Below are 14,180 nucleotides of genomic sequence, written 5' to 3' on the forward strand. Positions count from 1 at the left end.
CAACTTCTACTTTTGCAAAACATACTGAATGAGAACTGGAACAGAGACTTGAGCTTCAGCTCTACACTCTACAGACTGCCTCAGCTAATGAACAACAATAACATTTTAAAATCTAAATAACATTTTTTAGAAAGTATAACATTAGACTTATTAAGCCTCTGGGAAAACTAGCAGTTAGTTACATCAGACAGGCATTTAAATGCCTCTGCTTGCCAATTTCCTGAGGGTAACCCTCAAAACCCTTAACACATTTCAGTTGGAATACAACCCAATCATCCAGACTACACCTGGAGGTGGTCTGGACTGCATTGTGACCAGATCAGCCAGGAGTAAATGACATTGGTAGCAAAACCTGCAAAACAACTTGAAAGGCACCTCTAACTTCACCTCTTATTGTTATCTTCATTTTGCTTAAGGTAGTAGCTTCCAGTGCTGCCCCAAACACATCCATCAGGCTGCACCTGGCAAAATGTTTCTCAGCACTGATGCTGAACTACTCCGTGGTGTGCTAGGATTCTATTACTGAACTGTGGTTTGGGTGCACACTTTATTACTTTGACTGTGTGGAAATCTGAAGTTTTACAATGATCAAGTTGGATGACAGTAAATGAACAAAAATTTGAAACTTGACATGTACACTGTTACACAGTAAATGAGAGTACTTTCAGCCAGCTACAGCACTGGACTGTAGTGACTGGTGTGGTGGCTATTATACTACTACGTCTTTTTAAAATGACCCACATACAAATATTTATAGATTTTAGAAAAGCAAGAATTGCTAGCAAAATATACTATATTTTTTATTATATTCTAATTGAATAGTACAGGTATAGTAAAGCTCATGCAACAGCCACTTTTTTGCATAATGAGGTACAGTCAAAATGTGGGCAACAACAATGCACGTACTGTATCATGGCTCGCTGGTGTTAATGCAAAGGCCCCAAGACCATGCCATTATCTGTGTAAAATATCCATTTGCAGACCACTTGTTAAATAGGTGGACATTTGTCCAAATTTTGCTGAAGACGCTCAAAGTTAATATCAGGAATTTAAGAATAACTAAATGCAGGCAGTACTTGCCTGAATGAAGTTTTAGGAGGCTGATTGTCATCTGAGTACAATGTGTCAAAATCTGTACTGGTGATTAAGGAAAATCCTCAGTGGGTAGCTGACTAAAATTTATTGATTCAAGTTTATAAAAAACTTGTTTTGTAAATAGGTCTCTTACTCTTGTAATCAAAAACTTTGATCTGAAGCTAAATTCTGAGGCTGTTCTGTAAATAGTTTTCTAATAAATAAGAAATATAGTAACTTCTGATCAATCTCAGGCTTAAATTATCAACTCCTGGCTTAAGCATCACCCACTTGTAGGTCAAATCTTTCCCAATCTGAATACAGCTATGGATACAGATACAATGGTTAGTTGAACAGACACAGATAATGGTATACTTGCTTATCTTTACAAAGCACCATGTTGAAAAATCAGTGTCTCACTGCTCTCTCTGGTGCAAAGTTTCAAATGTGGGCACCTCTGACCACAGCCAACAGCACTGATAGGTGTGGTTGGATGTGGTCAGAAGTGTGCTCTGTGGCGTCTGTAACCACATCCAGCAGTGAAACACCTGGATAATAACACAGTTAGTATAGAAAATGGCCATATGGCAATTCAACCTGAGAGACTGACAATTTGATTCAAAGATTGCAGTCAGTGAGTTTAAGAAGGTTGTTGGCTGGCTGTACAGAAGAGTGTTTATTGTGGTGAGTGGAGTTGAAAAGGTTAGAGGGATGACTTCACACACCCTGACACACACCAGAGGAAGCCCAGCACTGCCTTAGGGAGCTGTGAACTCAACTAACAGAATTTCACTGGTACAGCTTTCAGTGAGAGGCTTTTCTACCCTGACAAGAATAAAATTATGTGAGGTAGGCTGTGTGCATGCACAAGCATGCGCCCACACACACACAAACACACACACACACACACACACAATGTACATGCAGGTATCTGGTATCTACAGCTGGAGACAAGTCAGCAGCCTGGGTGCTTTTTGGGCCTGGGTTGCAGAGCAAGGTGACTTCAAGGTGATTCATGAATAAACCACAATACCACAAATCAGCAGAAACACACACACACACACACACACACACACACACACACACACACACACACACACACACACACAGTGATGCATGCTTTCACATATAGGACTGCATTCTGTCCAATCCTAAAAACTGAGAGCTCAACAACATCCCCATGCCACAGCAGACATTGTCTTGGTTGCCATGGCTATGCTGTAACATGGCAGTAGCAGCAGCTGAAGCAGGACTCATGGGTGTTGTGTAAGGCTATGTGTATATGAGTGTGGTATCATTTCACTTTCAACACTGATCAACACTGAAATATAGGCACAATATAATAGGGATATTATGACTAACAATCCACTAACAGAGATTTTCATGGCTCTGGTAGGCCTGCTGTACAACCAGAGTGAGGGAGGGATTTTTACTTGCTACTGTATTGTTTTGCAATTGGACATAATCCAATGGCTACTTTTTGTACCTGCTTACGTCATTGCCGGCTACTTTTATTTTGCAATAGAAGGAAAGCAGATATACCTAAAGTAAAAAGTAAAAAACTGTATACAAATAATAAATGCCGTACACATCACATTTATTATTAGGACATTGTTCAAAGCATCTTTTTCTTTTTCCTTTTTTTTTATATATTGTGATGATATCATATTACGAGTGTTTGGTATCGTTACATCCCTACTATATCAATATCTCTATTCCGTCATTAGTCTTTTCTATCATAATAGCACCATCCTGCCCTTGCAACAGTAAATAAAGAATGACTTCCACCTGCACATTTTTACTTTGTTGTAAAGTACAATCCATATTCCATATTACAGTGATGTTGATAGGTTTCTGATATAGTGAATCCCTGGGACACATAGGTGGTCATTTGAGTGGGTCTTGGGGAATTCAGTGGGTCCCCAATAAAATTTGTAAATCTGAAAATTAAACAAAATATAAAACAAATGAAATCCCAAATCTGAAAACAAAACACTGGCACATCTACGGCTGACCCCAAAAAGTTGATGAGCCAGTAAGTTAGAGACTGATTTTGTCAGGAGTACATTACAGAAACAGGAAAAAACATACAAGCCTACAAAATGCACAGGGGAAACATCTCAGTTAGGAATTATAAATCAGGGGAACCATATACATACTTTTATATTAGCTGCTGCATTAATTAAAAAAATCCAACTGACAATATGTAATGGTGGTGCGCTGATGAGAGAAGCTGCAATGCTCTGCACTGCTGTCAGCGTTAAAACACGAGTCTGAGACTGCAGGTAAAACATACTGATGTCAGCTGATGAAGAAGTTTAGTGTGGCGCAAAAAAAAAAAAAGCTGCAAAAATCCAGATACATTTGTCTACAAAATTCAAATAAATCAAATATTGGTTTATTTCTATGGTGTCAATACACCGTGTCTCCTGTGTGGTAAAGCCTCATCTGTCATCATCGTCATGAGAGAATACAGAATCGATCAGAGCTGATTATTCTTGATAGTGACCCAGTTAGTTTGTTTACCAATACTAAAGTTTGTAGCTTCGATTGTTGAAATGTGTGTGTCAAGGATTGGTCTTTTTTCTGTCTTGATAGCGAGTTTCCATTTATTATTTCACTACAGATTTGTTGTTCAAAATGTAGCATTATCAGGGATAAAATATAGTGCATCCCCTGGACGCATGGATAGTGAGTTTACTACGTCCTTTCAGAGATGCAGGATGAGTACCAGGCAACATCACTGCTCTTACATCAAACTGCATGTTCGTAACTGTTATGTTGGCCCATTCATGCTCCAAGATGGACAAAGGCTTCACTTGAGCACTCTAGCATGCTGACAGTGATAATGCTAGTATATTGATGTTGAGCAGGTGTAATGTTTACCATGCCCACACACTACATTAAGTAGTGTGTGGGCATGCTACCATTTGCTAATTCGCACTAAAATGTACAGCTGAGGCTGATGGGAATGTCATTAGTTTTGCAGTGATTTGGTCATTAATCAAAGTATTGGACAAATTAAATTTCTAACCTTATGATGACACTGGAGGAAAGGTCAACAGTCCACACCTTAACACTGGTGTGCTGTGACCAGTTGAAGAGAGCTCGAGTGAAGTGAGGGGACACTTTACTGAAATAAGCTTTGTAGTTGGTGGGGGGTGGAGGGTGGGTGGACATGAGGGGACCACAGGACATGAGGGAGTTTCACCCCCCACACCGCCGTTCTAGCAGGAGATAATTGGCTGAGTTTATAGCCTGTCTTGTCTCCAGGTTTGATGTGTGTGCCGGGGCCAAGTTAATTAAATCCCTCTGATTAATCTGCACTGCAGTGAGTTCCTCCTCTAAAAGCAAAGGGGGGAAAAAAAGATTACGAGTGCAGTGGAATGGAAAGGCGTCTGCTGAGACAGACAAACTTTTACTTCCTCCTCAGCCAATGACAGAGCTTGGCTGCATGTCTCACACAGCTTCAGAACAAGAGCACTACCAACCAAAATAAAGTGACCAGACTGCATTATTCCACATGACCAAAGCCAGAGACGCTCCAGCTACCACCGCTGAGGAAGACCACAGGATACCCATTCCTCCAAAAATCTATCAGATGAAGCTGTTGCTGATATTCAAAGTAAGCAAATATGATGCCTTAAACAGGGTTGCACTGGTATCAATTACACATAATTGATATGAAAATGGATAGGTTGGATGTTTTTTTAATATATTTATTCACTCAACAAGCTAATTAATAAAACAGGAATACTCAGAATGAGCCATATTTGGAGTTGAGCCCACAAATGGAGGATTTATTTAAAAAAATAGCTGCGTTGTCCTCTTTGAAATGTTTTTTGTTTTTCTTTTGGACACGTGCAAGTAGGCGGGGATGGATTCAATTTAGAATCGACTATGAACCGTATTCATAGTGAACTGATCTGTGGATTATTGCATGGTTACACATGAGGTAAAGTTGGATCCAGGATACGGTTAGCCTAGCTTAGCATAAAGATGAGAAGCAGGGCTAGACAAAATTGTACTATGCCCTTTTCAACAGTGGTTTATGGGGGGTAATTATTATTTTTTTTATATAAAGCTGCTGCACAGCAGCTGGGCACAGTGATTGTATGCTGCTTCCCGGATTCTTGTTTTCATCGTGTGGAGTCTCAAAGAAGAAAAAGTCCCACACCTAACCCACAATAGAACCACAACGTCACTTCAAACTGAAGTGACGTGGTTACTACTGGACAGAGCCAGGATAGCTGTTTCCAGTCTTAAACTAAGCTGCTTCTCCAGCGACATTTACCATGCAAGAGTGGTATTATCTACTAACTTTTGGCAAGAAAACAAACAAGCGCAATTGACATTATGTTACACTATTATTTTGAGTTAGCCATGTAAAATTTTCAACTCTCAAAATGCCGATAGCATTCAGGCCACATAGCCAAGACTTCTCATTTTACAGAAACGTCTGCTTTGGCTTTAAAATCAAGCAATATGGTATCTTAACATGTAAACATATATTTTTACTCCAATTTATTATTTCTTTCATTTCAGCAGAGCCACACAGGACAGATTCAGTTGCCTATCTAAAAATGGCTACCATGGACATTTTGTTGTTCCTTCATGAAACACAAATGTATACCTCCTGGAATGTGAGCATGCCAGCCCTCCAGTGGCCTGAACCCTGCACACCTCAGTCTGTCCTGTTTTCTTATTGATGACTCCTACATTGTGACTAAGACATACAGACTCCTCACAGCACATTTAAATTTAAGAAAAGGCTTACACAGGCTTACAACATCCAAAATGATACAAGCATAAGCACGCTCATTCATCCTCTTCCCCCTCACCACACACTGGTCTAGCAGTGGCAGTAAACTGGGCTCAGGTTTGGGGCTGTTGTCTGAGACTGCAGAGCATTTTTTTTCTGTTTTTCCTCCTAAAAGCCTGCAGCAAGATTGGACTGAGCAAAATGGACATAAGAGGTGGCAGCAAGAGAGTAAATGATGGAGTAAGCAGAAGGAGAGAAGGAGAGCTAAAATATAATGCAGCATCAGAGCAGTGAAAATGGTGTGATGAAATTACTAAGGGGTAGAGAAGAGAGGGATAGGAGGATGAGAGGAGCAAAGGGGAAGGCAGAGAGGAAAAAGGAGGTTGGGGTGTTTATCATGCTGAGGCTGTAGGAGGCTAGCTGCAGACAGAAAGGCTGGGCCATTTAGAAGCTATGTGTTGCAGTAGGAATAATTAGCATGGTAACCATGGCTGTCTCACAAAATAATAGGATGTGAGGAAAGGGACAACAGAATGTGGAAGGAGACGAGTTGCCTTTTGCTCCATTTCTGGCAAAAGGAGGCGCCAAAATGTAGCTTCCCTCAGGGTGCATGAAGCCTCCAGGCTGCAACAAAGCTGTAAACAGGCTGTCGTCTGCACAGGTGGAGGCGACAGCAAACTGAGGACACACCATCATTGGTTCAGTAATAATTATGAAGTAATATTCATATTTCACAGATTTATCTGTATCTAAAGAAGACAAATATTCTTCAGCCGCGCTGGCAGCTCTGTGAGGTGTGCTACTTACTGTGGGCACAGCAGTGCTTTAAGCTAAATGAAAACGCTAGTATGCCTCACAAAGTAACCTATTTGGCAGCATAAAATTCAGACCTGCTCATGGCACTACAGCGCAAGTTAAAGAACTGAACTTGAAATTTAATATAGCACTAGACAATAAACAACTATTTGGTCCCTCTGTGGATGTTGTAATCTGAGTAATCTGTTCTTTGTTTTGGAAGTTGGGTCAGCCATGGGTGCATGTTTGTGCATGTGAGCTACGAACTGCTAAATGGCTCCAACTTGACTCAGAGCTGGCTTTTCTTTTCTTCAAGTAAGCAACTTGATGGGTATATAATGTTACATGTCAGTTTTCTTTAGTGGCCAGCTAAAGTCACCTGATAGCTAACTAGCTGTCAATGATATTATGTCAAGTGCTGCAATCACTAATTCTTTTTTTTTCTTTTTTTTTTGTATAATTCATTCAATACTTCAATAAATTTTATTCAAAACTACAAATGTCAGCAACAAACTGTCTCCAGACCATCACTGTTTGTAGGCTTCATTCTCTGGTTACCATCAGCATCTATACAAAACATTGTGCTAATCCATAGTTTTCAGGTTAAGTGACAACTTTGGTGGTCCTTGATGAAAACTGAGAGATTTAGCAAAGTCAATGGGATTTATCCTCTGGGGACTATGAATGATTGTACAAAATAACATGGTAACCCATCCAATACATATTGAGATATTTCAGTCTGGACCGAAGTGGTGGACTGACCAACAAAGCTATCACTAGAATCAGGTTACTAGCATGGCAAAAAATCAGATGGTAAGATAGATTTTATATGAGTTTTTCCTAGTTTAATATTATTCGAAAGCAGGGCCAGACCAACCCATTAGGGGGGCCCTAATGATCCAATGATAATTTAGTTAAACTAGAGCCAAAACATATACACCATTTATCACTCTGATCAATAGATTATTAGGCACCAACTATTTAGATGATACATTTATAATTGAATTCCTTTTTCAAGCAAAAATGTCAAACATTCACTGTACCCAGCTTCACTTCTTTGTCTTATGTAATCCGATATTGAATATCTTTGGGGTGTGAACTGTTGGTTGGACAAATAAAGGATGTCAACCTGGAATTTAGGAAACAATTATCACTATTTTCTGATGTTTTATACACCACATAATTAAGGCAATATCTGGAAGGTAAATTAATAATTAATATTAATATAAATGGGTCCTTATAGACCAAACAATTAAATGGTTGATTGAGAAAGTAATAACCCAGATTAACTGAAAATGAAAATAATATATCGCAGCCCAAACAAATGCATTTGGGAATAAGAATTATTTAAGCACAATATCAGATGAAATGATCAGGATCTTAAGGCTGGTGCTGCATTATTTCCTCTCTTGTTTAACTATGATAAACTATACATGGATCATATCCCAAAATTTGGGTTTAAGAACTAATTATTATTTATTTATCCATGTACCTTACTTCCCTGAGTTATTCATTCATGATTTGGTCTATAAAATGTCAGAAAAGAGTCAGAAATGTCCAACACAATCAAATAACAAAATGAAAATCAAATGCTTGATTATCAAGAGTTGTTTGTTGTTCTTCTGTCTTTGCATTGGACACATCTCATGCTCAATTCCAGCAGCCTTTCATGCTCCTGCTGCTGGTGAAGCTGCTTAGTGTGTGTCAGCTTACAGCTTGTCAAGGTGCGACCCCCTGCCTCCTACTCAGCCTCAGATAAGGCCCTGCCCATAACTGAGCCAAACATTACCTTTGGATGGAGAAGTGGGTTAGGACTGCATCCAAGTTCTGTTTTCCTTATTGATTAATCTGCTGGTTAATTTTAGAAATACTTGACTAATCATGAAGCCTACAGAATGTCAAAATATAATCAGAAATACAGCAATGTCTCCTGTAACTTTGGCTACATTACAAATATATTAAATTTAAATTTAAATTAATCAACTTACCAGCTGTAACCATTACCAACCACTAGAAACCCTTCCAACATTATGAGAATTCACTCATATACCTTCCTTCAGAAATGACAGGATTGAAGTCTCATTTCAGACCATTATGTATGAAGCTAAAGCTGTTGACAAGATATGGTTACATTAGCTCATTAGCTTAGCATGCAGATTGAAGGCATGGGTAAACAGCTCGCATGGATGTATGACACAAAGTGAAAAGAAAAGGAACACCTTAACTCCAACAATGTGTCTGCTTCAAGGGGGTGTTGCATGCATTGTGGAACTATGTCTTGGTGAGCAACAGCCAGGCACAGTAACGGTGTATCCACAGGGATGGTTTGAGACCAATACCAAAACCAACCAAAATTAATTTAAAAATACCATACTTTGGCTCTGATGCAGCTTTCTTTCTAATGATACATATCAGACCAAGGAATTATCGGCCCAATAATGTGAAACTTATTTTAACAGCTATTAATTGGTATTGGTGAAACTCTATATAATAGAGCCCACAATATGAATCCAAATTGCTTTCAATGACTCAACAAGGGCAGTATTTACAAACTTCGACAGTAGGTGGCACAGAGAAGAAGAGGAAGAAGAAGAAGAAGAAGAAGAAGAAGAAGAGGAAATATTTTTAAAATACACATATATTAAATGATCAGTTACGTTATCAGTATCGGCCATGAGAAGCAGGTAGTTGTCAATTATTGGGATCAGCTCTGTGGTCTCACTCATGTCCTGCCCACAACACATTTGATTAGTTACTCGTCACAAGTAATATGTCTATCAACACTGAAGGATCTGAATCTGCAAAGTAACTACTGACTGAAGTTATCAAATAAATGTAATTGAGTGGAAGTATAAAGTAATAAAAACTGGAAATGATCTTTACCTCAAAACATAGGAGGTATGTACTTATGTGCAGTGTTTGAGTAAATTGTAGTTAGTTACATTCCATCACTGGCTGCTCTAAATTAGGAAGATTTGTATTTTTACTGCAAATGTGTGTTGGATCCAAATATCAGTTATCGGTCTTCTTGATTTCTAATAATCTTTATGAACCCTGAAAAAATAAGAGCTTGATCTCTAACCTTTGCACTAACTAAAGATGTTGCATAGAAGTACTAGACAGATGGATATCCATATCCATCAGTTTAGTACTTCTATGCTTCTCTTCTCCTAACATAACATCTCTACACTTCTGTTTGTCCACACAAACAAGATACAACAAGGCTTTAAAAGTGCTGCTATTCAAATTTGAACAGAGCCAGGTTAACTGTTTCCCCCAGCTTCTAGTCTTTATGCTATGCTAGGCTAACCTGACTGGCTGTTTGCTAAAGCAGTCGTTCCCAACTAATTTTTCCTTGGAGCCCCCCCCTACTTGTATCTAAGAAAAGCTGTGTGTTAATTTGGCTCTAAAAGTAACAATACCAATCAATAACTTCTTACTTTGTTTTTTTACTGTGTCATCCTGTTTATTCATAAACTAATGATGACCTTGGACTTGCATACCTCTGACCAGGGATGGAATGTCAAGTGTGATGCTAGTGACAGCCAGCCTTTAGTCCTGGAGGACATCGAGCCTGTTACAGGCCTTTGTTTTTATTGTTACAAGGGTGCTGAAGGCTGTGTCAGACTGGTACGTAGTGCTGAATGGGAGAATAACCCTTGTAACTGCGTGTTTGGCCAGTCTGGGTGCAACAGCGTGTCCTTTGACTATCCCAAACTTTTTGAATCCATTCTCCTGGAAATATTTCTTTGACACCGAATAGGCTTGAAGGTCAGCAAGCTCAATATCAAAAGAGAAAAAAGAAAAAAAAAGAATGTAAGGCTATATCTTGACAGTTACCTTAACTTCGGTTTTACAATATTGTGCAGCTTTTTAGCCTTGGCAATTAACAGCGAACACTGAAATGACGCCTCCGTGGCTTTGTGTAAACCACTGCCTGCTCTTTCAAATGCTTTTCTGATGTCCGTGGATCTTTTTGAAAGTATACTGCTTTTTCTTCTCAAAAAAGTCCTGACCTTCACCAATAGTCTCCTGGTGTTTTGTTTCCTGGCGGTGTTTCATTTTGCTTGGCTTCATGCTGTCATTAGCTAGCATCTCGCCACAAAAGACACATTCTGGCCGAGATGTCCTTCAATAAAACCGAAGTTAAGGTAACTATCAAGATATAGCCTTGCTTTCTTTTTTTAATATTAATGAGTCATCAGCACTTTTACATTTCTCAGACATTTTGTTTCATTCATAAAATAGTGACGCTCTGACTGCATGAAAGACGAGGATGAGCTAGCTAGCTGACCAGACGACACTGGTTGACAGCATGGGTCACAGGTTGAGAGGTCACAGAGGTGTGGCCTACTAAGTACGTTAGCGTACTGAGTGAGGACCAAAAATGTTACCGTTTTAAATCCTTTTTAAAAAGACTCTTGTATAAAGTAAGTTATTATGATTTAATTTTAACATCCAAATCAAAAACATTTTTTGACAACCTCAAAGCAGACAAAGTCTCACGTACCCCCTGTGATCTTTGGTGCCCCCCTGAGGGGGGCTAAAGAATATCCATGCTAAAGAATATCCATCAAATGTTATTCCTTAAATTGTCTTTGACACACTCTGTTAGTCAACTAATTAATTGATGATCTAATCATCTCAGCACTGAGAGCACAAAGCACAAATGGATCACACCACTGCAGCCCATCAGCATGACGACTGGCATATTCAGTGCAGAAGCCATCAAAGCGTACAGCACCTTCACTCACACCCATTCCTTTTGGTCCTCTGCTTCAACCATAACCACAAATATCTTGAACAAACAGATTAGAAAAATGCTGAACTCGAGGTGGTCAAGCCAAGATGCTTCATCTGTGTAATCCACTGGTTCCCTGGCCTATCCTCCCTTTTAGGCCATGCAGGCAGCACGCCGCTTACTATGTCTTTAAGAAAGCCTCGGTTGGTGCCCATGCTGTTACCAGGGCAACTAGTGCACAAACTGCTTCCGAGGCAATTTCCAGTCTAATAATAACTAATCGCACTGAATGAAAATTCCCCACAAAGACACTGCCCTTTCCCCAAAGAAACTGGGGCACGTTTGAGTCACTGGTATAGTGCTGAGATATTAACAGACATTTCATTATCACTGCTGCTCGCTGTGTCCAGCTGCAGACACAATGGAAGGGGACCATGTTCTGTTAGCTACTGTAGCTCCACTCTTATTGAAGTGTGTCCTTTTTTTTCACATTATTGAAATGCCATGCAGCACCTTCTCCGTAGGGCCTGGTAACCATGGAGACACCATTGACAGTCTAGTATGTTAAAATATGCTAATATGAACAACAATTGTTAGTGTTCACATGGGACAAAAGGTGAAGGTGGGGGGGCTGCATGCAGGTATGATCATCAGCTGTAACCTATGATGAATATCTGACAGTGATCACCACCATCTTAATGCACAGGTTAGCACACTGCTGCCCTTCCTGTGAGCATTTCCTCTTGGCACACACAACCCATCTCCTTCTAGGTGCACCATGAATAAAGACCCCCCTCCCCACATAAAATTAACAAATAAAATCCTTTCCTTGACAATACTATAAGAACGTTTTGCAGCATGGCTTTGGCATGTCAAGAGAGATAGAGGGAAGGTGGGGGGAGAGAGGGAGGATCTGTTGATATGTAATGACAATGACGCCCTTTTCAAAAAAAAAATACAGCTGATGCATTCACATAAAACCCCACAAAAACACACCGTCTCCGATAGCTTTAACGTCAACGAAGTCAAGGGAGGTTGTCGGACTTACCATTTCGGGATTTAGCCGTGCTAAAATGGCGAAGGTGGACAGTCTGTCACACACGCATTTGGTTCTGAATGAGTCGACTAGCACGGCTTTGCAGCCCCTGGCAGACCAAGATCCCAGCAGAGAGGAGCTGCACGGGAGAAAAATACACACACACGCACACGGACACACACACGCACACACACACACACACGCACACAGAAGCGATGCGGTGAATGTAGAGGCAGCCCCGGCAAAAGCCAAAGAAAGCGATTCAAATCCCAGCGCGTTACACCGGCTATTTAATCCACTTTACAGCTCCGCCGGTCGCAGGCAGAAGAGAGGCGCAGAGAGCGAGGTGAACGCGGTGATGAGGAGGCTGTGAAGCGGCGTGCTGCAGGTCCCTGCACGGACACATTCTACCAACACACTGCTAACAGCCCCGAGGATCTATAATACTAATAATAAGCATAAGCATAATAAGACGTATTATTAATAACATTACTATTGTTATTATTATTATTATTATTATTATTATTATTATTATTATTATTATTACTACTACTATTATTATTTTTATTATTAATAATAATATGAATATTATAGCAGTAGTAGTAGTGTTCGGCTAATTAAGTACTATTAGTAACTACTGAAAAGAGGTACTATTTATAAATGAGTATTACCCATAATATTATCAGTCCTCTCTTTATAAACACCCTGTTTTTTGACATTTGACCTTGACATGTTTTTTAAATAATACCATTTATAAGCCTATTAAAAAAAGTTACACCACGGCCTGTGATGTGGCACTGCTGAATGCTGGGAATGACTGCTACCAACATGGTAACCTCTGCATCTATCAAGGACACTGTCATTTTTGTGTTAATGAATTTAACAAAGACAAAGCCTGAGTGGGAACCATGAGAGCTGTGTTTCCATGGTTACAATCAATCACACCTGCTGACACCTGACTGTAGATCATATCACAATAGGAAAAGACACGTGTAATTGATAATGGCTGCATTTTGCCAGTTTAAGGCAAAAGTATTGAACAGCACTTAGATGGAATGGACCCATTATTAATGGTATTAACTATACATGTGCTTTTGCTGTTGTGATGACTGAAAGTGTTGGCTGTGAAATAGGCCTGTTAAAGAGGAATCTTCTTTATTGCTTTACTGACAGTGTCTTGGAGCGCATTTGAAAAGGGAAATATGTTTTAGAAACATTATTAAGCCACTAGAAAGAGTTCAATGTCTGCTATTGCTACTGTGAATGTTTATAGTATATGAAATGTGTTTGGATAAGGTGCTACAGCAGCTCATTAACACTCAAAAAATGACGAAGAACAGTTAGGAATTATTAAAAATAAGTCATAATCAGGAAGTGTTGGTTCAGTATATGATACTTTGTATCTTAGTTAAAGGTTTGCCTCACTTATTCATGATCTTGACTTAAAGCAACAAAATGTAACTTTCTGGAGAAAGTAACTTCATTTTGGGTTGGCAGCTGGGGTCTGACAACAACCCACATTTTGTTGCTTTTGTCACTGAGCTTAACATTGAAATGAAATTTAGAAAAACAAACAAAAAAACGTTTTTTTTTAGACAAAACAGTGCATTTTACAGCTTTGACTGAGTATAATATTGACTGAATGTTAGTTTTTTTTTGTTTCTGTATTTCCACATATTTGATTTATTGTGAAACTCTTTTCCCTGTGGACTGGCCTTCTGTAGTTTCCAAATTAGAAATTCACAGTTATATTTTGTATAGTATTATTGAAT

At 39.3% G+C, this 14,180-nt stretch overlaps 1 protein-coding gene across 15 annotated transcripts in view; it reads right to left on the reverse strand.

Annotated features, from left to right (window-relative positions):
- Window positions 1-14,180, reverse strand: part of adgrb1a (adhesion G protein-coupled receptor B1a) — a 157,975-nt gene that overhangs the window by 37,547 nt on the left and 106,248 nt on the right. For all 15 annotated transcript variants that reach the window (XM_084356629.1, XM_084356632.1, XM_084356638.1 and 12 more), the window contains one exon: window positions 12,421-12,547. In XM_084356629.1, the coding sequence (XP_084212755.1) occupies window positions 12,421-12,547 (127 nt within the window). The remainder of the gene's footprint in view (window positions 1-12,420; window positions 12,548-14,180) is intronic.

This window comes from Pagrus pagrus, assembly GCF_965226575.1.
Source record: "Pagrus pagrus genome assembly, chromosome: 7".
NCBI lineage: Eukaryota > Metazoa > Chordata > Actinopteri > Spariformes > Sparidae > Pagrus > Pagrus pagrus.